At 43.2% G+C, this 25,297-nt stretch overlaps 1 protein-coding gene across 1 annotated transcript; it reads right to left on the bottom strand.

Annotated features, from left to right (window-relative positions):
- Positions 1–682: 682 nt before the first annotated feature.
- Positions 683–24,359, bottom strand: C1QTNF3 (C1q and TNF related 3). Its single transcript, XM_080804818.1, has 6 exons — positions 24,191–24,359; positions 17,845–17,956; positions 14,428–14,582; positions 10,757–10,886; positions 5,865–5,964; positions 683–2,561 (listed from the first exon to the last, which is right to left on the bottom strand). The coding sequence occupies exons 1-6, from the start codon at positions 24,272–24,274 to the stop codon at positions 2,402–2,404; spliced, it is 741 nt and encodes a 246-aa protein (XP_080660944.1). The 5' UTR covers positions 24,275–24,359; the 3' UTR covers positions 683–2,401.
- Between the last annotated feature and the right edge of the window lie 938 nt (positions 24,360–25,297).

Below are 25,297 nucleotides of genomic sequence, written 5' to 3'. Positions count from 1 at the left end.
CCAGTCCGATTCTGGGTCAAAAGAATAGAGGTACTTACTTGAAGGGTCTCCCACTGATGATTATGATGGGGCCATTAAATTATAATAATGACTCTGGTGGATTGAAGCATATTAAATATATGAAAAATCATAAGTTAATAAAAATGCTTTTTAAGAGATCTTATAAATCACTTTGAAGATTTCTAGGACACTAACTCATTATTATAAAAATTAATAAATAAAAGTGAAAAAAAGATCAACCATCTATCTTGTCTTCCATATAAACAGTATTTCAGAATAACCAAAGAGCTAGTGAAATGCCAGTAAAACGTCACTATTTTCACACAGTGAAGGAAACCATCAACAAACCAAAAAAGCAGCCTACTGAAGGGGAAGAGATGTTTGAAAATGACATATGCAATAGGGGGTTAATATCCAAAACATACGAAGAACTTACACAACTGAACACCAAAAATAACCAAATAATCCAACTAAAAATGGGCAGAGAGGGACACCTGGGTGGCTCAGTTGGTTGAACATCCGACTCTTGGTTTTGGCTCAGGTCATGATCTCATGAGTCATGGGATCAAGCCCCATGTCAAGCCTTGAGTTGGGCCCGGGGCTGTGTGGAGTCCGGTTGAAACTCACTGTGGTGACTTATAATGTATGACTATTCAACTTTATTAAGAACATTATAAAACAATACATTTAACAAAAGTATATTTATTTCCATACAATGCTTTTACATTTTTCTCGTCTCAGTTTTATCTAAAGCTAAGCCAATGTCTTCTTCTAAGGTACTTTATTAATAGTGTATGTTCTTTAAACATGGAATCCCTTTGGGCAACATGCAACATTCAATTGTCTATTGGCAATACACTTTTACAAGGTATTTATGATGTTTGGAAATAGTAAACCTCAACACCCATGACCACACAGCCCCAGAAGCAACTGGAGACATATATACAAAATCACAAAAACATTACCAACCAGTCAAGCACATTTTGGCTAATATCCATTAACTTTAAAATAGCATTGTTTGTGTTGGTCAGGAAGAGTTTAAAAATATTTATAGATCAAAAGAACGGGTCAAAGACAGAACTGAACATGGAGCACACTAAGTTAGCTAATAGGGCAGCCCTAATTAATTTCTTCTGCTTCTAGCTGTAGGGGGTAATCAATACAATTAAACCCATAGTTTAAAAGCCTTTGTGGAAATTGAAATTGTAACAGAAAATAAAATAAGGGCTAATTGCTTTCTAAGGGAATTCATTAAATGGTATGTTTCAGATAGGTATCTCTCTAGTGCATTTTAAATATGATTCGACATCAAGATAAACACATACTCCAATGATGCTTTCTTTGCTTAAAACAAACAAATTTTGGGTACTATCTCCTGAACTTGTCCCTTTTTGGGGAAGGACAGGCAAAAGGAAAGGAGCACAGCTCCATTGTAAGTATTGCCTAAATATGGTGATCAAAAAGGCCATATCAATTTTTATCTCTAAAAACGTTAAGAGATTTTATTTTATGTTTTCTAAATGGAATGCCCTTATATTTTTTATCCATTAGTTTGTATATAACTGAGTTTACAGCTCCTCAAATGACATGTCAGTAAAGTTTATTGGGGTAATTTCTAAAATGAGAGAGAATAAGGACATTGTGTATACTGTGTATATGGACATAAGCTCACCTCAGCTGGTTCTCCAGGCCAGGGTCAACAAAGATCTATTGTAACACAAGAAACCCAATGGGAAAAAGCCAATATGATAAATCATACCTGATAAACCCAATTTTGGATTATGAGAAAATTCTATATCCAAAAACATAAGCCATTACAAGTCAAGATTTAATTACAGCAGTGTTCTTATTTTAAAAAAAAGGAGTCCATTATTTATGGGCATTGTGAATACTTTCCTTATCTAAAAGCTATCTGGAATTACTAAAATTATCTATATTTATTCATAAATATTGACCCACTGGATCAAAGTGTTACTTCCCAGTCTAGGCTTCACAAATGTTTCTGGTAACTTGGTCCTCGCAAGTGCCCTTTTTTCTGCCCGGCCCCACCCTAGTCACTGCACCCTTGTCTCTGAAATGTTATAAAGAATGATGAACCCCAAACCTCAGGAATTCCTGGAAGTTGCTATTAAATTAAAAACAGAGCAGCCAAATTCTTTGCAAAGGACTTCTTTGATGGAAACAATTATTTCCAACCTGTATCAAGAAGGAATTCTTCTTTAGGTGCCTGGGGAAGAGTAAACATGCCAAGTATATTAGTCAAGGTCACTTGAGATGACTGTTTTGTGGATTCTTCTTCTGAGCTCCTGAGTAGAACCCTTAACCCTAATATCCCTCAGATCACAACAATGCCAGCTCAGCCATAAGTCTTCCCAAAAGTAGAGCTGGTCTATTCATATATTCACTTGGTTTCAAAGAGGAGGAAGCCTGCAAAGGTAGAGAAGCGCTGGTGGTCCCCATGAAGAGCGCCATTGCCCATTCTCAGCCAAACCTCATCCCCTTTAGCCAGCTTCAGTACTGCATGGTTGCTGGATGTATCTGACTTCCCCTTTGTTTCATAGCTGTAAAGAAAAAAAAGCACCAACTACTTAGCCTTTGCAATGGAAAATCACCTCTTTACCAAAATATGTCCTCCCCTTCTTCTCCAGGCTCTCATGCACTTAGAGTTCTAGGATTAAGTTCTCCAAATGGCATGTGAACAGACATGTACCACTTCTAGAATTGGACAACACAACTCTCCCAAACCCCTCTTCTTGCTTCTTTCTCGTGATGACCATGTGGAATGGTAATGACGATGACCAGAATGACCTGGAAGCCAAGTGTTGTAGCCTGAGTTCTTGAAAACTGCGTAGTGGGAAGCTATCTCTCACTTGTCCCAACCTGTAACAACCACTCTGGACTGTCCCAGGAGAAGAAAAGGGATTTGCATTACATTTAAGCCATTGGGCTAATGTTATAGCAATTTAGTCTACCCTAACTTCTTTGGGATTTTGTACTAAAGCAGAGTTCTGCTATAACCCAAACTAAAACATGTTGCATTGGCTCAGGATCAGGCAGAAAGTACTGAGGAGACAAAGATTGTGGGTTTGAAAGTTGGAGATCCATGTTGTGCTGTGGCAAAACATTTAGGAAAACATCTGATAACATAGAAAGCAGACCTTTTGTCCACCAAGCCTATACCCTAAGCAAGGAAGTGACTGGAAAAGCCAAAATACTGCTTTTAGTAATATGTTTCTGCAAAAGACGAGTTCAGACAAAAACTGGTGTGTCTGAAGGACAGGAAGAAGAAAGGGAGGGTCTAGAAAGTTGAGGTCTAACAGGGTTGGAAAAGTCAACCAGAGACATCAGAGATAAAGTTGATGTTGTCTTATTAAGACTTCTCATCCGATCTAATAGACATGGCCTATGACATAACCTGATGGATTACAAATATTGCCTTTCTACCTAAATCTGTTGTTTTAGAAGATCTTGTGGTAACCACCACTATTTAAGACAGAAGGGAATGAAGACAAGGAATCAAGGAAAGAACAGGCTGAAAAACTAGATGTCAAGAAAAGAATGTTGGATGTGGTTTGCTGACACATGTTACTGACTGGCAGCAAATGGAACAAAAGCCTGATAAGTTTCTGAGGAAATGGTATTGCCCAGAAATCCAAACCTGGCTCACAAGGGACTTGGGGTCTTTGACTAAATACTCTTAGCCTTCTAATTTGCACCAGCAGGAATTGGGCAGTGAAAGACCCCAGGGAACACCTACTCGCCTTTTGGACGGAGACAAACAGGGAAGGTCCTCCAGGGGACAGAATCAGGGGCCAAAGAGAAAAACAGCTGAGAGGCTGACTTGATAAAAAGGATTGCTCATTCCTAAGACTTGTGGCTTTGAGCTGGATGCATGAACTGCAGTTTAGGCAGTCTTCCATGGGGGTGGAGATGGGGAGATTTATCTTCTAAATGCAGGAAGAAGAATTCAACAGATACTTGGTAGCCAGAGGAGCAGAGAAGCCTGGCTGTTCACCAGATTCCACCTCCCTTCTTCCGGAGGAGCAGCTCTACATTCCTAGCTGCCCCTGCATAGGCTGAGGGGAGTTAGGGCTGGACAACAACGTAATTGTGTTCTCTGAATAGAATGTGAGATGACGCATAAACATGTTCACAAGCCTGTTGCTCTTTTCGCCTTCTGACTATGGCAATGACGATGACCAGGGAGAATTTGCAAGTCATTTTTACAGGTGGCAGAACTGCTTTCACCAGTCTGCATCTCTCAAAACCCATATGGAGCACCTCCCTCCTAACCCCACATCCCCCAATCCCTCCTCCACCCTCTCGTCCCCGTCCTTCCCCATCCTGGAGTTGGTCAAGCAACATAGAGCCCTGCAGTGTTTGAGCTGCCATATTGAGTCTTTTTTTATTTTTTAAGGATTTTATTTATTGATTTATGAGAGAGCACAAGCAGTGGGGAGAGGCAGAGGGAGAGGGAGAAGCAGACTCCCAAGCAAGCAGAGAGCCCAATGCAGCGCTCCATCCCAGGACCCTAGGATCATGATCTGAGCCAAAGGCAGCCGCCGCTTAATCCACTGAGCCATCCAGGCGCCCCTTGAGTGTCTTTTTTGCAGCAATTCCACGTACTTATCTTTTTCTCTTTTGGTTTTTCAAATACATCCCCCCACTGGGGGGGGACTCCAGAAGAAATGGCAATCCTCCCAAGTCATCAAAAGATAAGATAGCAGCCACAGAATTGTTCGTAAATAACTCACCACCCATTTAGTTATGAGAAAGATGTTGGCTCTCTGCCTCTTTCCCACATCTTAAGCTTATATCAGAACAAGTTGTAATATTTCTTTAAGTTGTAAGATAATGTTTTAAAGATATATTTATTTATTTATTTACTTACTTATTTGGAGGGGGCACACACCTGTGCACACATGAGAGCGAGTTGAGGGAGGGGCTGAGAGAATCCTCTAAACAGACTCCCCGAGAGTAGGGAGCCCCATGCAGGGCTCGATCTCACCACCCATGAGATCATGACCTGAGCCAAAACCAAGAGTTGGTCACTCAACCAACGGAGCCATTCAAGCACCCTAAAATAATTTTTTTTTTTTAGAAGAAGCTCTAGGGCCAGGTTGATAGGATAAATATCAGAGCAGCAGAACAGCCTAAAGACCAGGGCCTATTCCCAATTCTCTACCTGCCAGCTGAGGAAGGTAGTAGAGAAGATCACCAATAGGGGTAAACTCTGGCAAAGGGAGTGGGAGAGCAAGCAAATAGAAGAAAAGCCTGAGAAAGAAGAAAAGAATTTATAAGTTAAGAAAAGAACACAAATAGGGGCACCTGGGTGGCTCACTTGGTTAAGCATCTGCATTTAACTCAGGTCATAATCTCAGGGTCCTGGGATCGAACCCTGCATTGGGCTCTCTGCTCAGCGGGGAGCCTACAGCCTGCTGCTCCCCCTGCTTGTTTTCTCTCTTGCTCTCTGTCAAATAAATAAATAAAATCTTTATGAAAAGAAAGACTCTCTCTCCCTTTCCCTCTGCCCTTCCCCTCCTGCTCTCACAAGCACATGTGCTCTCGCACTCTCTCTCTCTCTCAAATAAATAAATAAAATGTTTAAAAATATATAAATGATTAATTATGGGGAGTATTGCTAGGAATCAGCTCAAGGCCTCTCATCAACCTGCTTATTCTCAAGTTCATCAGATTTATTTCTTCCCAAATAGTAATTATAATCTGGCCACATATTGGTATATGGGAGCTCTCAGTGATGACAAGTCAGACGCTCCTGATTCTTCTACACTCTGTGGTGTTTGCCATCCTTTGAGCAAGCAATGGCGGCATGGTTGACCCTTGTGAAAGAGGAGACCACCCACCTGTACATGCTGAACACTGTATTGCCATTGTGCATGAGGTACACATATACTTCTTCAACATCCTCGTGCTTCATCATGCTGAAGGTGAAGAAATACACACCTGAAAAAGGCAGGTATTTACCCACATTTATATTAACATATTGTACATTGAGGACTGGAAGATACACTGTATGACTTCGCATTTTGTTGTTTATATCCTATATGGCATGTAGGCTCTTCCTGGCCTTTATTTGTAGGACTGTTCCTTTATCTGCTCTCACCTCCTACTTTAAATTAAATAAATTTCTCAGTGTGTGTACCGTGTATCCCTAATAAGCACTTATGGTGAGGTACACACTATTCCTAGGTATCAGTTAACTACCACTAGGACTCTTTGGACAAGGTACAGAGCCCTGCATGGATGAACCCATGGCCTCTTTGGCCTAACAAAACGAGCCACGTGTATAGCATTACAGTGGGTGGGTACACTCAGCCCAGAGATGTTAGTCAGAGGTAAGAAGTATTTTAGCAGATAAATGTTGATTAGTTCTGAACAAATAGTTTTAGAAACTTATCGTGTTATTCATTGTAAGTAGAAGAAATTATGTACCATAAAGAGAAAGACTCCACGATGACTCAGCAGCATGACCTTGCTACTAAAAATAAGGATCCTTCTCATTTGTAAAGGATCAATGTATTTTAAAAGATGTGAGTTTTCTTGTAAGACTCTAGGCCACCCAACAGAAAGGAACTTAATAGGAACTAATACACTGTAAAAGGTTAGAATGAATCCAAAAGCACAGAGATGAGCAAAAGGGAAACTCTTCCCAACTCCAAACGAGGTGGGAGTTGAGAGTGCATTTTGGAAAGATGAATGAATATACACCATCAAGCTCTTATGGATTTTCAGATACATTTTCAGATTAGTGACCTTGTCTTAGTGCATTTGAGTTTACGGCAATGTCTTTCTTGCAGTTCTAGAGGCTGGAAGTCCAAGAGCAGGGTGTCAACACAGTCTGGTGAGAGGCTTCCTCCAGGTCACAGACTTCTGATTGTATCCTCATGTGGCAGAAGGGATTAGGGGACTCAGTGGGGTCTCTTTCATGAGAGCACCAATCCCATTCATGGGAATTCTGCCATCATGAGGTTATCACCCCCCAAAGGACATACCTCCTAATACCATTAACTTGGGCCTTAGGTTTTCAATGTATGAATTTTAGAGGGACTCATTCAGACCATAGCAGCAGGCCTTGTTTAAAAAAAGCAGGCCTTGTTTTAAAAAAAGACAGCATGACACAGTTCTACGCTCTTTTTCAAAGGTGCAATCAAGTAAGATAGAAGCTGTGAGGGTACTATGTTGACACCTGCTTCTGAGTCAAGTTGAACCAAGTGAAGAAGTGTGATCATGCTTCATTTAGTGCCAGGCTTGCATATTCAATATCCTGGGAATAAAGGAACTGGTGTAAAAATCAGTCACACCCATTCATAAGGCTGGAGATTAGTTCACAGATGAAAAGTAAAGGCAGATTGAAATTACAGGACTCTAAGAAAGTAGTTTATGTGTGTTTAGATTTTTACATTTCACAAGATGTATTAGACACACACATACATAGACATGTGTGACAATTTTCAATGCCTCAGGAAGATAAAGCTGGAATGAAATGACAGGAAAAGATATTAGTTTTCTTGAAACAATGACAGCTACTATACAAAGTAGATTGCAGAAGCATGTTAAGGCTAACTAAGAGACCAGATGCGGAAAAAACGAAATGTCTACATGTGGAAATATAAAAGTGAATATGTATCATATCCACCTATGGCTTTCTTCTGCAAGGGAAGCTACTGAAAGCAGAGGTAACACACTTCTGCTATAGTTTTCAGGTCTTTGTATGGCTGTAATTGCAGTAATCCTCTGTCTCATCCCTCCCAAAGCTGAAAAGCAGAAAATGCTCAATTTGTTGTCTATTGGATGGTTGTTACCAAGTGATGATCCAAGAGAGTTCTAAACAACTACTAAATCTTTGAGCTTTGATTATAAAGCCCTTGAAAACAATGGAACCATTGGGCTTCTCTAGATGCTTACGTAAACTGCAGCCCAGAGGTGTGTAACAAAATAATTACAGGAAAATTGTCAACCTTCAGAGCAGAAAGTCACATAAGAAGGTTTAAAACTGTTTGAAGTGTGATGAAAGATCACTTGGATCATTTCATATATCCATTTACTTCTGAGTTTAGCTGGGTGGAAACCTCAATCAAGGCGTTAAAAGCACTTGTGTCAAATTTAACATGGCGACTGCATCCATCATAATTTTCCTCTTCTCCTTCTGGGTACCACATAGGGAAATAAGGAGCATTGAACACAAACACCAGATAGAATCCATTTTTCAGAAGATTAGGAGACAGAAAATCAATAAACTTAAAATACTTGTCTGTCAAATGCAACAGACAGCAGACAGAGTCTCAGGGAAGCAACATGGGAGCTGGGCAGGGAGTTTTGAGGAGGCCAAGCTGTGGCTGATCTCACAGTACTGGAAAAAAGACACTCCCTGACGGAGAAAGGCCACATGCTGAAAAGAAGCTCTTATGAGGGGGGCTGAGATGAAGTCCAAGTGATATTTTGGGGGAAGGTTGCTAGATAAAGTACAAAAAGTGAGGTGAGTGGTCCTAAAATGGCAGATTTCCAAAACTACCACCAAAAACAGGGCTCCTTTTAAAAGGCAAGAGAAGTAGAAGTGCCAGGCTTGTCTCAGAAGTCTTCCCAGACCCAGTGCAGTCTACAGAGGGAGGCAAAGGAAGTGTGGCCACACAGAGAAAACACAAAACACACAGAAGGGCCACATTTGAAGGACCAGAGTGAGTCTCCTGGTAGCTGGAGAGGGAGCCGTGGAGGTACAAGCCAGAAGTATGCTGAAGTCCCCCCTGTGGTCCCTCCTCCCCCCAAGAAACCACTATCTGTGGCTGGCCTAAGGAAACCCAACTCTTTCAACCACAAGTCAGTTTTAGAAAGTAGAAAAGAAGAGCAGAAACTACCCATAGAGGAAGAATACTCACCAAGAAGAAATGTTGTCAGGTAGTAGACGAAAACTGTAACTAAATCTGAATTTAGACATCCTGAGTTTAAGATATGTTAATAAAGCAAATCCTTCTATGAAAGAACAGTATTAAACAAAAAGCAGGAACTCCTAGCAGAAATGTTCAGATAAGAGAAGGAACTAAAAACTGGGACTAATAAGTAAGGTAAGACATAGAAAAAGTAAAGAAAACAACACAGAAATAAGACAGAAGAAATTGGAAGAAGCAAAAAGGAAAATTCATCCTCAGCATATGTAATTAAGGACATGCAGAATATAAGGACCTATTTAGCCAGAGCGACTCCATCTTGGGATGGAGAAAGCAAACAATGTGAAATGGAAATTAAAAAAAAAAAAAAAACCCAGCAAGAAATTCGAGAAAATAATAGATACAGAAGACAAACAACGAAAACTTAAACACAAACCCAACAAAACATATTTGGAGCCTTTCCCAAGTTACCTCCTGCAACTTTGAGAGGCTGTCGACATTCCCTCTCCGTCAGCCATGTCATGTCAGTCTCTATTTCAATGGTCACATCATTTCCTGGCAGATTCTGACCTCCTTGGCTCTCAAAGACAATGTGATTACCTTGGGCCCACCTACATAATCCAAAATAATCTCCCCATCTCAAGATCCTGAATTTAATCAGACCTGCGAAGTCCCTTATTTTGCCATATAAGGTACCATTCATAGCTCCTGGGGATTTTAGGTCTTGGACCAATTTGGGAGTCATCATTCAGTGCCTACAGCTTCCTTACTTTCAGCCACCACAAGCTGGTCATTCTGGGTAGACTTTTCCTGCTGTCCTTTGACTATGTGGCTGTAAGCCTTCTTTTTGCCCCGAAAAGTTTTTTTTTATTTTTTTAATTATATATATATATATATATATATATATATATATATATTTCTTTTTTAAAAGATTTCATTTATTTATTTGACAGACAGAGATCACAAGTAGGCCGAGAGGCAGGCAGAGAGAGAGGAGGAAGCAGGCTCCCCACTGAGCAGAGAGCCAGATGTGGGGCTTGATCCCAGGACCCTGAGATCATGACCTGAGCCGAAGGCAGAGGCTTTAACCCACTGAGCCACCCAGGCACCCTTTAATTATATTTTTAAATACAAATTTAAACATGGTTTTTCCTTCTCCTTGCTGTACTAAGGTGGGGGTGGCACTGAGAACAGTGTGACTTGTGTTGGGAAATCAGGCAATAAGCCAGCATATTGTTTATGGGATATTTTTGGACTATAATAAGACCAGTGAAAAGGTCACTACATTTTTATTGTCATCATAGTGCAGCAATTCTAAACCTTGTCCATGATAAAACACTCCTCTCCTCTGGGGTTGACCACCCACAAGCACCCTCCGCCCCCTCCCCTGCACCTTAGGACACCACAGGTTAACTTGGGCACCTGGGTGGCTCAGTCAGTTAAGCGTCTGCCTTCAGCTCAGGTCATGATCCCAGAGTCCTGGGATTGAGCCCGGGGCAGTCTCCCTGCTCAGCGGGGAATCTGCTTCTCCCTCTCCTCCCCGCTCTTGCTCTCTCTCTCTCTCTCACACACAAATAAATAAAATATTTTTTTAAAAGATAAAAGTGTATTCATCTTTTTGAATTCTAATTCATTTACTTTGAAATCCAACAGGAATCTGTATATGAGCTGATTGTTTTAACCGGAATCAGAAAGAATTCTCAACTCTCTTAGTGTCTTCTTTTCTTTGTGTCTTCTTCCTTCATCATTTACCTTCCTCCCTCACTCTCTCACCTTTTTCCTACCTTCCTTCCGTCCTTGCTTCTAGATTGCTAGTTGATTAATTTAGTCATTCATTTGTTTTTACATCTCACCTGATACTGGGGCCCCAAATCTACCAGTCATGACATCAAAGAAGTTTCCGATGTTGGTCTCCACGCTGCTGAAGATAATCCCGCTATTCTGGTTGCTGAAGTGGGTAGCCAGAGAAGCCATGAATGCAATCTAAGGAAAGTTAATTAACAGGAAATTTATCTTAAAGAAATGAGGTTTTTACAAAAGTAAATTTAGTTCAAGATTATTTGTAACAGCTAGATTGGAAATAAACAGAGAAAGAATTAAATCATGGTAATTTTTAACATTTTTTATGCTATGAAGCCATTAAAATGATAGTCTATATCAACAGTTCTGACCTTGTGTTTCAAGGAGCATTAGACTTCAAAAGGTTTTTTTGAACTATTAAAATACTATTACAGGGAAAATATGGATGAAATCTACTTACCGCTATTAAATGTACATTAGCATATTAAAGGATCTGAGAAGGCCTGCAGCCAAATAACCTTTTAATTTTGTTCACTCTGTGTAATTTTCTTCTCCAAAAGAACTGTGATATTATGATTTATGATAAATATACATTTAGTCTTTGTCTCAGCCTTTGGCACAGAGTGCCCAAAACCATTGAAATATCTTAAGTGTTTAGAAAGATCAAGGGGTCTTTTGTTATGTTAATGAAATAACTTTTGGAAAGCCCTTGGTAACCTAAAGATGGAGCCTATTTGCCATTGGAGCCAACCATGTGATTAGAGATGAGTGATCAGTCCCACCCCACATCCAGGAAGGGTAGAGGGGCAGGAGGTTGAATTCAATTACCAATGGCCTGTGATTTAATCAATCCTGCCTATACAACGAAGCCTCCATAAAAACTTAAAAGGAAGGGGTTCAGAGAGCATCTAGGTTGGTGAACATGGGAAGTGCTGGAGAGTGGTACTTGGTCTCTGAGAGGGTATGGCACCTCCACACCCTTTTCCCCAAACCTTGCCCTATGAATCTTTTCCATCTGGCTGTTCCTGAATTACACCCTTTTACAACAAACCAGGGATTGAATAAGTAACATGTTTCTCTGAGTTCCTGCTAGCAAATTGCTTGAACTCCAAGAGGGTTCATAGCCTCCCCTTCATAGCCAGAATGTCAGAAGCGCAGACTTAGAGTCTGAAGTTGGGGGTGGCGGTCTTGTAGGGTTGAGCCTTTAACCTTGGAATCTGAGGCGTTTTCCAGGTAAGTAGTGTCAGAATTGAGTTGAATTGTAAGGACACCTAGCTGATGTGGGACCAATGCTTGGTGGTGTGGGAAAAACCCTCACACTGGAATTGTACCACTTAGACAGTCACATTTGAAAATAAATGCCAGTCCCCCATCAACATGAGTCATTGTAACTGAGTGCAAGTTAAATCAATAAATTCTTTAGTTTGCTGGGATTACCTGTCTTCAATGAGTGGGAGTTGAAAGGAGGGGCTCAGAGGAGAGGGTGAGAGAGGGAATAATTGGAAGTTTGGAAGACTCAGGGGAAAGCAGACTGAGGAAAATCAACACGGAAAGGATTTGGACAGTCAGAAAGATAGCATGAAGGTTGTGGACGCAGAAGGAAGGGGAAAGAAAGGGATGACACCAGAGGAGGGATTTTGAAAATGGGAATAAAGAGGCATGGAAGTCGCCCTTCTTTATAGGCTGCCTGAGGCCAGTCATCCCTCCTCTGTAATGCCTCCTTTAAAACATGGGAATGTAGGGGACGCCTGGGTGGCTCAGTCGGTGAAGCATCTGCCTTCAGCTCGGGTCATGATCCCGGGGTCCTGGGATCCAGCCCCTCATCGGGCTCCCTGCTCAGTGGGGGGTCGCTTCTCCTTCTCTCAGCCCATGCTCTCTCTCTGTCTCTCTCAAACAAATAAAATCTTACAAATAAATAAAATGATAAGAAAATAATAAAACTGTGTGAATGCAGTTCTGCCAAATTATTACATTGTGGTTGTTGGGTAAAATAATTGATGGAGCAATTTAATCATTGCCCAGGGTGCACTCCATCAGACTGGCTACTCCAGGGCCCCTGGGCCTTGTACAACAATCGCAGGTTTAGAGTTAGAGTTTCTAGCTTTGGGAATGTTTATCACCCTTCTCATGAGACACCTTTAACTTGGCCAGGCGGCATCTGTCTTCTTTTCTCTGTAAATTATTGATGGCCCATTGATGCCAGGTTGCTACGATTATTAAACAGCATTCATTGACAAGTGGCAAAACCTCAAAAGCAGTTAGAGAAACACAAAAGACCCCTTGAGTTATAACTTTAAAAAATCAAGGCCCAGAAAAATGGTGGAATTTATGCAAGGTCAAACAACCACCAGATACGCCCAAATGAAAGGCAAAGTTCTCCCCCAGTCGCTCTTTCAGACAAGAGTCTCTGTATTCTGGTTCTTGAAAGGTCTCTCCTGCTATGGTACATTCTCTCAATTACACACGGCCCCCAGCTGCGGATGGTTCGACTTAATAATATTTCAACTTTAGATGCTGCCGTAGCAATCCGCATTCAGTAGAAACCACACTTCAGATTTTAAATTTGGATCTTTTCCTGGGCTATCAATCTGCAATAGATCCTCTCTTATGATGCTGGGCATCATAAGAGCCACAGCTCCCCATCAGCCACAGGATCAGGAGGGTCAACAACGGATGTTACCCTTAACAACCATTATGCTAACATAAATGCTAGCTTTTAACGGCAATAGCAATCCCTTGGAAAAATCAATTTTTGAAAACATCAGCCAGAAAATAAAGAGATAACCAAGACTTAGTATTTTCTTGGTGACCTAACCTTGCGTTTTTCAGTTTTAGATGTTATTGGCAACAAGACTTTTGAACATCACTTAAAGGAGAAATAAACAGTAGACAAATGAGCATGTAAGCTTAGGCTAACATATTCAATTATAGCCTCATAAATAGATTCAAAACACGTCAAACTGAAATAAATATAGTCTGGTCTAATCTAAACTAGGATAAGTGACTCGAAAATCAAATGTCTCCAGCGATAAAGAAGACGCTGAGAAAAATTTAAATGAAAACTGTGCCACAAATTCTTGAGTTGATAGAGGATGATACTTATATATTCATATCCATATATGTGATTTAAATTGGTAAATGTAACAAAATGGATACATAAAATATTCGAGGTAGACAGATGTTATTTATACATTTGAGTTGCCAGAAACCTTTTTATTTAACATCTCTTCTGATAGGGAAAATGGAACATTAGCGGATACTCAGGGCTGCTGTGTATTTGATCTAAGAAGGGAGTTGAATTTCAACTTCTTTTTTTTTTTTAAGATTTTATTTATTTATTTGACAGACAGAGATCACAAGTAGGCAGAGAGGCAGGCAGAGAGAGAGGAGGAAGCAGGCTCTCCGCGGAGCAGAGAGCCCGACGTGGGGCTCCATCCCAGGACCCCGGGACCATGACCTGAGCCAAAGGCTTTAACCCACTGAGCCACCCAGGTGCCCGAATTTCAACTTCTTAAGAACGACTTCAAAATGCTCTTTGAACAACAGTTTGGCCCTCTGTGAACATCCTGAAGCGGGTATGAGCTAAGCCAGCCTCAGGCATGCAGCCAAGTGGGCCAGGAGCCAAAAGTGAGAGTGTGAGGAGGCGCTGGGGCGTTCTGCCTCCTGCAGTGCGAGGGTCCAGGCAGTTTAGAAGTCCAATGGAGATCTGCCCAAGGTGACTTACCTGCAGTTCCGGAGGAATCCCCGGGTAGCCCTTTTCTCCCTTGGGGCCATGCTGCCCTCTTTCACCTCGTGGCCCCAGGTCACCTTTGTCTCCTTTCTCACCTTTGGCCCCTTCATGGCCAGTGGCTCCATTATTGCCATTGTTCCCGTGGTTTCCTTAAATTACAAGCAGAAGGCATCACTGGGGAAAGCCCCCATCACTCACACTGACCATCTGCTCTTATACAAATGCAGATCCTTTCTCCAAAAATGCTCACTCTCAATTGCAGAAGAAGACCACTTGAAACAGTCCTGAACACAGCCAAGGGGCATCACCAAATGAGCTCTTACACGGACACTGAAGACAGCCTTAGCTACTCAAGTCTCCAAAGCCTGTTTTTCCCATAGAGCAAGAGTTGGATGAAAAATTTTGAGGACTGGGGCAGTTCAGTCATTGAGCATCTGCCCTGGGCTCGGGTCCTGATCCCAAGGTCAGCATCGGGCTCCCTGCTCATGGGAAGCCTGCTTCTCCCTCTCCTACTCCCCCTGCTTGTGTTCCCTCTCTCACTGTCTGTCTCTCTGTCAAATAAATGAATAAAATCTTAAAAGAAAAGAAAAGAAAAGAAAAATTTGGGGGACTGACGATTGGAGTATTATTTATAATAGCAGAGATTAGAAACAAACAATACTGGAAGAGCTCAATTAAAAAAAAAAAAAGGCACATCCCAGTAAATAATGTTGTACCATCCCCCCCAAAAAAAGCTAAAGAAAAATATTTACTAATATTTAATATTGTTCATGATACTTTTAGATTAAAAAGTTATGAATCAGTAGAGGCAGTGTGATAATATATGTAAACAGTATTTATATACTATGTGTAAAGGCCTATTTAGCCAGAGTGATTCCATCCAGTTAAACAGTGATTTTGTTGTTTATACAGTAAAACTTAAACTGACCCTTCCCACCCCCCGCCCCCCAGGGGAACTTACTTAAAAGAAGTCCAGAAATCTGTAGAATATGGTCGACCAGTCCCTGATAACAGAGCCCGATTGCAGGGATGAGTCAGGCCAGGTGGAGACATTCAATCAGTGGGGCACACATACTGTCTCCCTAGGTACCAAGGAGTGTGGGCCCCGCCTTTTGGGCACCAATTCTGACTAAGGTGATAGGCTAGTTCAAATAGCTACTATGGGATGAATTGTAATTCAATTGGTCACCCGTGTGTGACCTAGCATGACTGTGCAGCTTTCTCTGTGTGTTGCAATCTCATTGGCCACCTGTATGTGGCCAGGCTCAACCACATGGCCTTTGCTCTATAAAAGTTAGTCTGTGAGGCTGGGAGGGGTCGCCCTTTCTGTAAGAGGCAGCCCTGAACGGTGGGTTTGATTCTTGATGCTTGGCTCGAAATAAAGCTTTGCTTGACTTTTGCTTTGTATCAGTCTCGTTCCTTTGATCACGGACCTATCATTGGGGGACCTTTCACTATGTAAAAATATTTCCAGTGTTTTTTCCCCAAATGGATGAAACATGAGTGGCTTTTGTGTTTGCTATGTACTTTTTTGTCTCTTTGAATTTTTCTATAAAGGACGGGCACCACTTTTATCATGGAGGGAGATGTAAAATCATTGATACAAATTGTAACAATAATTTTGAAAGCAAGGCTTGGATAATGATTTCAACTCTTCACTTTGACACTAAGAGACAGTTTCTACAGCTCTTCCTTTATTTTATATTTGCTGAATTTCACACCCCTTCGCTGTTAAGACAAATGTGTGTTGTTTTTTTTTTTAAGACTTCATTCATTCATTTGACAGGCAGAGATCACAAGTAGGCAGAGAGGCAGGCAGAGAGAGGAAGGGAAGCAGGCTCCCCGCTGAGCAGAGAAGCGCAACGCAACTCGGGGCTCGATCCCAGGACCCTGAGAGATCATGACCTGAGCTGAAGGCAGAGGCTTTAACCCACTGGCCACCCAGGTGCCCTCCCTTCGCTGTTTATTTTGCCTGCCGCCTTTGGTCAGGTATTGTACCAGGCTTGCCAACCCTCCAGGTAAATAAACTTGGACTGTATTTACAAGTTAATGGGCCAAAAAAAAAAAAAAAAAAAGCTATTTTGTTTGGGAACATTTAGCCAAGGCCAGCTTGTTCTGTACCCCTAAGAGAGTTTAGCCTCAGAAGGTATTAAGAGGCTGAATATTCTCTACCCCCAGTCACTGCACCTGTGGACAGATGTCCTTGACGTTAACGGACATGGACTCTGAGACAGTAATCACGGTTTAAAGTTGAACAGAATATTTTCTCATTTTAAATTTGGTTTCATATCAGAAGCCACTCAAAATTATATTAAAAAATGAAAACTTGGGGAACCTGGATGGCTCAGCCAGTTAAGCATCTGCCTTCAGCTCAGGTCATGATCTCGGGGTCCTAGGATTGAAGTCTGGATCTGGCTCCCTGCTCAGCAGGGAGTCTGCTTCTCCATCTCCCTCCTGTTCTCTCTCAAGATCTCTTTCTTTCTCAAACAAATAAATAAAATATTTTAAAAAAATTAAAACTCGTATGATAAATGTTAACATCAATGAAGTTGAGAGAAGAGAAAGCAGACTTCTGTCAAACCCCGAGAAGAAGTCCTGCCCCCAGGAACTGACCTGGCGAAGAGAAAGACAATTAACCCTCAGACAGATTTGGGAGTCCTAAGACAGAGAGGATCTGGGCTACCCTTTCCTTGGCTGACCCCAGACATTAGCCAGTTTTCAGGACCTCCCATGCCTGGGGCACACTCAGTGGGGTAGGGTGGCTCAGTGGAGCCCGACAGCATTTCCCATGCTGCCATGTGGTGCAGGAGCCCAAAAATATTCCCATGAGCCCAAGAGAGGCATGAAAGTCAACCCGGAGATAGCTGAACATGGACAGACCCTGAGATTAAGGGAAGAAAAACTTAGCTAGACACAAATTCGGACAGAAGGTTGTGTGGTTCAGTGAAAGGCAGTATGGAGATGGCAATGGCCAGCCCAGTAAGCACTCCTCTCCTCCCCACCTTCACGTCATAAGTTCCCCAAAAGTTAGACAGAGTGTGTTGCATGAAGCACGTTGTGGAAGAAACGCCAAAACAAGAGTATGTCCAATAAGAGCCCATAATTCTGTACTCCATGCTGGTTAAGACCCCCTCCCTACTGCCACCAGTGAACCGGGTGCCCCAAGATGTCTAACACCTGTGGGATCCTACGAGTGGGGTAAATAATAAATACTATTGAGTTTCTGGTACATTGTTGCATCTAATTGGCTCTGTAAACCTAGTCCCCTCCCGAACTTCCTTTTGGATTTTCCACACACACCCTTTGGATCACACACAAGTGAACCCAAATGATTTCGATTCACCCTGGCTCCAGTTTTGGAACAGGGCCCAGTTAGACTGGCAACAAACAGAGTGTCTCTCTCATCCTTACCTGGGATGCCAGGGGGCCCGGGGGGCCCCGGGGGGCCTTGGTAGCCTCGGAAACTGTATTCTCCATGGCAACATTTGCTGCAGTCTGGGGGCAGCCCTCCGGTTTGTGGAGACTTTAAAAAGATACAGAGAGAAGCTTCAGAGAATTGTACTGGGGAGTCATTAGGACTTGTGAACTTCCCTTGGTCTTGTCCTTTGGGCAAGTTTAACTCCAGACAACCTGGGACTCATCAGAAAAGCTGGTGTGGCCTTGACTGGTGTGCTAGCTAAAGAGAGCAGGTGACCAAAAGGACCAAGAAGCCAGAAGGTCAAAAGAAGGGCCTGGTCTTTGGAAGGAGTGTGGTGCTGGCAGGAGATGGGGCAGTATTTCTGGAAAGTACTGTCCTGAGGCTACTGGTAATGGCCAAGAAGGAAATCTCCAGAGGTGGACTTGGGGGCGGCCGGCCTTCTCTTTCCCAGCTGCCAGGAGCCTCCCCTGTCGCTCCTTTGAGTAGGTGACCCTCAAACAGTAAGAATGATCAATTTCCAAGAGAGTTAAGAATTTCTGTATTCAGGATACGGAGATAAGAGTTCTTAGAAATTTTGAGTCAAAATGCCACTCTTTCAGTCCAAGCACACTTTAATTGCCTTAGGACATGGAGGAAACAAAGTAGTCTTTAGCCCAGTAAATTAGTATTAATTATCTACATCTTGAAACAACTTTAACTCCCCTTTGAGAAATATTTAACCTCAGGTTCTGTTTCATATTTCAGTTCAAAATTTTAAATGATTATCACATCGTTCAAACCAATATTCAGCAAGTACTCAATGGGAACTAAGTATACTCAAATATGACACTGAATGGACTTGCCTATCTATTTAAAGAAAAAATTCTTTTTTTTAAGAAAAGATGTATTTATTTATTTATTTATTTATTTGACAGAGAGAGAGAGAGACAGTGAGAGAGGGAACATAAGCAGGGGGAGTGGGAGAGGGAGAAGCATGCTTCCCACTGAGCAGGGAGCCTGATACACAGCTCAATCCCAGGACCCTGGGATCATGACCTGAGCAGAAGGCAGATGCTTAACAACTGAGCCACCCAAGCACTCCTAAAGAAAAATTTCTAAAATGTGTGCTTACCATCGAGGAACTACAGATCTAGTGTAAGAGCTAGATTCGCTGATAAAATTTAGAGTGGCACCAAATTGGTAGCTTGTTTTTTGATTATATCATATAAAATACTAATGGAAACTTTCCTAGACTTGAGTTACAATTCAATGGTCTTTTGAAAACAGCACATTGTTTCTAAAGGATTCTAAAGAAAGAGAAGGAGAAAAGGGTTGGAGGGATGGGGACAGGATAAGGAGAAAGGAAGGAGGAATCTGAAATTCGGGTTTTCTCTATCATTAGAAATCCAAGCAGAAAAGTGGGTCAAGTCTTTCCCATTGCTGCACATTTAGACTTCACTTTGTTATTGTTGTTGTTGTTGTTGAATTAAAAATGGGCTTGGACGTTTTCCTCACTCCCTCATTCCTTTTCCCTACAGGCCTCCACCAAGCTCTTCAGGGAAAATCCAGATTGTCTGTAGTCCCAGCATTCTCTTGCAACAGCTCAGGGCCGGATCTCAAGTGATCAGGGGACACGGTGTGGAGCTAACTCATGTCCAGTCCTCTGCCCACCAGACCCCTCACTGGACAGATGTGGGAGTCTGTAAAAACCTTTGGTAAAACTGGTGGAGGAATAGAAAAATCAGCCAAAGCAAGTGGTTGGAGACAAGTGACTTCAGACGCTTGGAAAGTCAGACGCCACAGCACCGCCCCACCTTCCAATTCAAGGATGCAATCTGAGAAGTAAGTATTTCATAGTTTCCTGGTGTGATTTTGCTAATGTGAAATACAGTTTTTTAAGTTCCAAGAAATCCAAGGTTCTGCCAATAACGGGCTTTAGGGGAGAAAGAGGGAAAATTCCGAATCAGGAGCCATTAAAGAATAGCATTGAGTTCCTGGGACACTAAGAATTTTAGGAACATGTCTGTCCTGGAACCCGAACTCCCATCTCAGTTCTGTGTGACTTTAGTGATATCACTCCCCACTGCCCCCGGGCATCATTTTTCTTGTCCACTAAATTAGGGCACTAAGTAAAATGGTCAGGAAATTTCTTGCCAGCTTGAAGAGCAAGCAAAGATACTAAGGTCTTTTCTAAACCCTTAAATAATGGTTTAGAAAGATTTCATTTGTGAAGTCTAGTGTCTGAGTGTGAGAAGTTAGCTCCAGGAAAGGGGGCTCCTTGGTACCAGAGCTAACTAGCACTGGGGTGGGTGTCCAAGGTACTTGGGAACACTTAGAAAGCAGAGACCTTCCACCCCAGTGGGGAAAATCTGATTCCTACTAGCTGGTCATGTTCTGAGAGCCGGCCTACAACATTTCACATACTCCTCTGGTCCTTCACAATACAGTCAAATGGAATAATGCTTGTGAGCCTCTGGAGGGACCCTTAAAACAAGTGGGACAGGATGCATTAATTCAGAGGTTGTCATCACATGCTGGGGAGTCACCACATAGACCCTCTTAAGTGTATCAACCCTTCTCTCATAATCAGGTCAAATTTGAAAGCCAAAGACCGGAGAATGAGCAGTGTGGGAGGAGGGAGGGGTCTCTAGGACAAGTCCCATCCATTTTGTAGATGGAGGCCATGGGGCAGCACTGAGGTTTGAGGTCTGCTCTTAGCGAGTGACTTCTCAGAAAGAGGGCCTACAGCTCCTTCTTTAACTGAAGAGAGAGGGAAGACAAAGGAGAGGGGAAACGGGAAGAAGGGGAGGAGGGAATCCAGGAGGTAGAGGAGGAGGAGGACCAGAGATTAAAAAGGATGAAACTGCCTAGAAAAGAGAGCCCAGGTCTGCTCAACCCCCATCTCTGCACACTCTACCCACCATGAACCCCATGGTCAGAGTCCTCTTTCTAGAACACACACCAGCTCACCTCACTGCACTGTTGTGAACAAACAAACACAACTATGGCCGGCAAACTAAGGTCTGAGCTCCGTGACCGGCCAACAGAATCTTCCAGGCAGGCCCTGAGATCATCCTGTGTCTTCCTCCCACAGCCCAGGGCCTCCAACTGTGCCTATTCCTCCCGGGCTCTCTTGTCTCTTTGCTGTCCCACATATTTTTAAATTTTATTTCTTGAGTGGTTAACCATCCTTTTTGTGTCACCTTTAAGGTCCAAAGCAGCGACCACCAGCACTCTGGCACTGTCTCCCCAACTGCCTTTTGTGCAGAGATTTTGTTGATCACGTGGTGTTCAGTTGTCTGTTCATCTGTCCCCACGAGAGCCCTCCAGAGCTGTCCAGAGATGGGCTTGGACTTATTTATCCCCAGCATAAAGCTTGGCACATAGTAGAAGCACAGGAAATCATAGGTGAAACAATAAATGAGAAAAAAGAAGAATTAAAAGAAGAGAGGTGGGGAATGTAAGGAAAAAGGGAACACAGGAAAATCCGAAATGCAGTGAGTTTCCATACCCATTGGCTGATGAGTTGTATTGAAGATATCCAGAATATCAATGATTCTAAATCTTCTCAGTATCTGCTGAAGGGGGTTTGTTTGAAAATACTCCAGGAGCCCAGGAGGGTTTGAAAGCCTCCCCTTGCGCCCAGACCCCCCAATAGCTACTTCAAGAAAAGAAAGCCAGGAAATGACTTCTTGCCCCCTCATCTGACTCCAGCACGCTGGCTGCCTACGCCTGGAAGGTGGGGTGAAGCAGAAATGTAATTTGGATTCCAGTGGCCTCCTCAGTGTTGGTTGCCAAGAAATAACAAATGACAGCCTACATCTGCCTTCTGCGTGTCTGGGAGCTCATACTGCAAAGGCCAGGGAGGGCCCAGCAGAGATCCTATCCACTGAAACGGAAAGTCCAGGTCAAAGCTTGGACCAAAATGAAAATATCTTCACCACTAAGAAAACACAAAGTAGCATGAGTCACCCTCCAGCCAAAAGATTATCAGACGAGGGGCGCCTGGCTGGCTCAGTCAGTGGAGGGTGTGACTCCTCATCTTGGGGTTGTGAGTTCAAGCCCCACAGTGGATGTAGAGATTATTTAAAAAAATAATAATAATAAAATGTGGGGGAGGGCGGGGTGCTGGGAAGTGGACTTGGTTAAGTGTCTGACTCTTGGTTTCAGTTCAGGGTGTGACCTCAGAGTTGGGAGATCAAGCTCCGTTCCATTCCACACTCAGCACCGGAGTCTGCTTAAGACTCCCTCCCCCTCTGCCCCTGCGCACTCTCTCTGTCTCTCTCTAAAATAAATAAATCTTAAAAAAAAAAAAAAAAGATTGTCAGATGAAAGGACCATCTCTAAAAGTGGCCTTTGAAAAATAAGTATTTGGAGGTTATTTCTTTTGTCACTCCTTAAAGAAACAACTTTTTCTTTTCCTTTTTTTCTTAAAGATTTATTTTATTTTATTTATTTGAGAGAGAGAGAGAGAGAGAGAGAGAGCATGGGAAGAGAGAGGTCAGAGGGAGAAGCAGGGAGCTCGATGTGGGACTTGATCCTGAGACTCCAGGATCATGACCTAAACCGAAGGCAGTTGCTTAACCAACTGAGCCACCCAGGTGTCCCCTTTTTCTTTTTTTTTTTAAGTTTTTACTTATTTAGGGGTGCCTGGCTGGCTCAGTCCTTAAGTGTCTGCCTTTGGCTCAGGTCATGATCCAAGGGTCCCGGGATTGAGCCCCACATTGGGCTCCCTGCTCAGCGGGAAACCTGCTTCTCCCTCTCCCACTACTCCCTGCTTATGTTCTCTCTCTCTCTCTCTCTCTCTCTCTGTGTGTGTCTCTCTCTGTCAAATAAATACATAAAGTCTTTAAAATTTTTTTTCTGTATGTATTTGACAGAGAGAGAGAATGAGAGCGCGCGTGAGCACAAGCAGGGGGAGTGGCAGGCAGAGGGAGAGGGAGAGGCAGGCTGTCGGCTGAGCAGAGAGTTCTATGTGACAATGTGGGGCTCCATCATGACCTGGGATCATGGGATCATGACCTGAGCCCAAGGCAGACGCTGAAACCACTGAGCCGCCCAGGTGCCCCAAGAAACAATTTTTTCTTGACACAGGCTCACAGAAGAATCTGGGCAACTGCACTATGCAGCCGAGTTAGAAACCCCAGCTCAGCCCCGGATCTCCAGCTGATCCTGTGTGGGGTTTCGGTCTGATCCTGCTGCTAGGTCCAACCCAAACGTTTCAGTCTGTGAGAGGACAGGCTTAGATTTCACCTGCATGAAGCTTTCCAGGGCCTACTGAATACAAAAACCCAACAGATTCTTATAAAACCTCTTTGTTCAATGCTCCCGTAATTAAAAATAACTCTTCTCCCCCCCCCCTTTGATTTCAGCATGCCAGATGCCTAGAAGGTAAGTCAAAATCCATTTTGTCTGGTTCTTAATGTTTTAAATTAAATTGAGTTTCACCAATTCGCAAATCACTACGCTGAAACCTGACCTCACTCCAATCATCCCCAGAAAGAGTTAAAGATGTTTCCTTGAGGGCTGAGTTCACACCCAAGGAAATAAATCAGGTCCTCTGTGATTATCAGGCTTTAAATCACACAACGAAGTTTTGATTTTCACACACATGCAGTCTTTTTGGTTCTAACTCTAAGGTTCAGAGGCTGAGCATAGAGGCTTGGTAACCTAGATTACTATAAAACAAATAAACAAGCCTGGCAAGAAATGTCACAGTAAACTAACGCATCTCATCGAAGTGAAAAACTCAAAGGGCAGCTTCTCCCTGCTGGGAAGGATTAAGAAAATCCAACTCTTAGAATCTGCAAATGATTAGACCGGTCTATCCGCATGGGTCAGCACTTGTTTCCACACCAAGAGAGCAAGAAAGAAATCAAGTCATAGCACAGCAGGGAGCTGACTGCTCTGCTCTCCTCTCCCCTGGGGGACACCGTCCCCCACATCCTCTGCAGATTTTCTAACACAGACCAGCACGGCCCCCCACCGCACCCCCCCAAGACCCCAGAGCAGCCCAGAAAGACCCCCACAAGCAGCACAGCCAACTTCTCGAAAGCATTGATCCTATGAATTACAGCTGAAAAAAGAACAACAAAACTCGTTAGGCTTGCACAGTAATCCTTAGAAGAGAATTCCGAGTACCTGGCCCCAGAATGGGGTGATCTGGGCTAGGTCATCTACCTCGGGGTGCGGTAGCCCATCTGGTCTCAGGGATTTTAGGTCTGTAGAAGTGTTATTATCCACAGTCCCCGTTTTAGGATGGCTCCGCTCTCTCACTTTCTCCCTCCTGGAGCCGCTACGGCCAGTCTGCTGGTGGCTTTGCACTATTCTCGCCACTACTTTATTAGGTCTTCCGCTCACCTCCATGTACTCATCTTGACAGAGGCAAAATGGGAGGAAAAGCAAAGCCAGCAGGTGCCAGGAGACGAGCTGCCTCCCGAGCATGATTCTCAACAGAGCCCCAGAGCCTCCTGGAGACGACGGCGGGGCGTCTCGGTAAATGCCAGGGCTGGAGATGCGAGCCGCAGCCGGCTGGGCGGTTTTATACTTTGGTGTGTAATAAATAAGGCTGCAGGCATGCCAGAGGGGAAGCAGCCCTCCTCCCCAGGCAGGACAGCCCCCATTCATCACTTTCCCACCCAGCAGGCGGCTGGGTTGGTGCGTGCAGCTTGCAGTTGGTGGGGTTCGTAAATGTCACACCTTGGCACGTTTGTGTTCAAGTGTGAAGGAAACATACACAACCGGCTGGGAAACAGAGAGCGTGTGTCCGGAGGTTGGCTTTCGTGATTAGACATGTGCCGTCGCCGTCTGAGATCCTTTTGGAAAAACCTGCCCTCAGGCTTGCCAGGAAATTTGGGCTTAACTGCATCTGTTCTGTCTGAAATGTTTGGAGTTGGGGGGAGACTGGTTCACGGCCATCGGGAGAGCTCATGCACTCTCGTTGTACAGCTAACGCCTCCCGCCCGCCAACCGCCGGGGTCCACTCCAAGGAACTCACTCCTCCTTCCAGACGCCAGCAGCAGAAGGCAGTTGGGTGAGTCCAGAACACTGAGCTGGGTTCAGGTGCAGAGTCTCCAGATTTAATAAAAAACATTTCCCCATTCTAGGCTATCTTCCTTTTTCCCCTGTGTTTCCAAAAACCAGGGTTAAATTAAAGTCAATGATTGCCAGATGAAGATACAACATCCTGCTTTGTATTAAAAGAAGGTTGTTTGTCTCTGGCCACTCATCCTTCTGACATATTCTTGATTAAAATGGAAGAAATGGAAAGGGCCAAACCAAATACCCTGCCTCAAACAGACCAGCATGGAGAGAAGGATCATTTCTTTTATTTGCTACACTTTTAGTCATTTGGCCAAAGAGCAAATAGATATTCCTAACTTCTTTATGATAATAAATTAAAGGCATTTATGTAGCCTGGCCATGAAAAAAATTGCTCTATTTATGTATCATTTCATTTAGTATTAC

Source organism: Martes martes (genome assembly GCF_963455335.1).
Source record: "Martes martes genome assembly, chromosome: 5".
In the NCBI taxonomy this organism is placed as follows: domain Eukaryota; kingdom Metazoa; phylum Chordata; class Mammalia; order Carnivora; family Mustelidae; genus Martes; species Martes martes.
Note: the sequence above shows the minus strand (reverse complement) of the source record. Positions and strands in the feature narration are given on the sequence as shown.

Coding starts and splice junctions, on each gene's coding strand:
- C1QTNF3 (XM_080804818.1), bottom strand. CDS start 24,274: ATGCTCGGGAGGCAGCTCGTCTCCTGGCACCTGCTGGCTTTGCTTTTC. Junction 14,583..17,844: donor CGGGCCCCCTGGCATCCCAG/GTAAGGATGAGA, acceptor TTGTAATTTAAG/GAAACCACGGGAACAATGGC. Junction 10,887..14,427: donor GGATTCCTCCGGAACTGCAG/GTAAGTCACCTT, acceptor AACTTTCCTTAG/ATTGCATTCATGGCTTCTCT.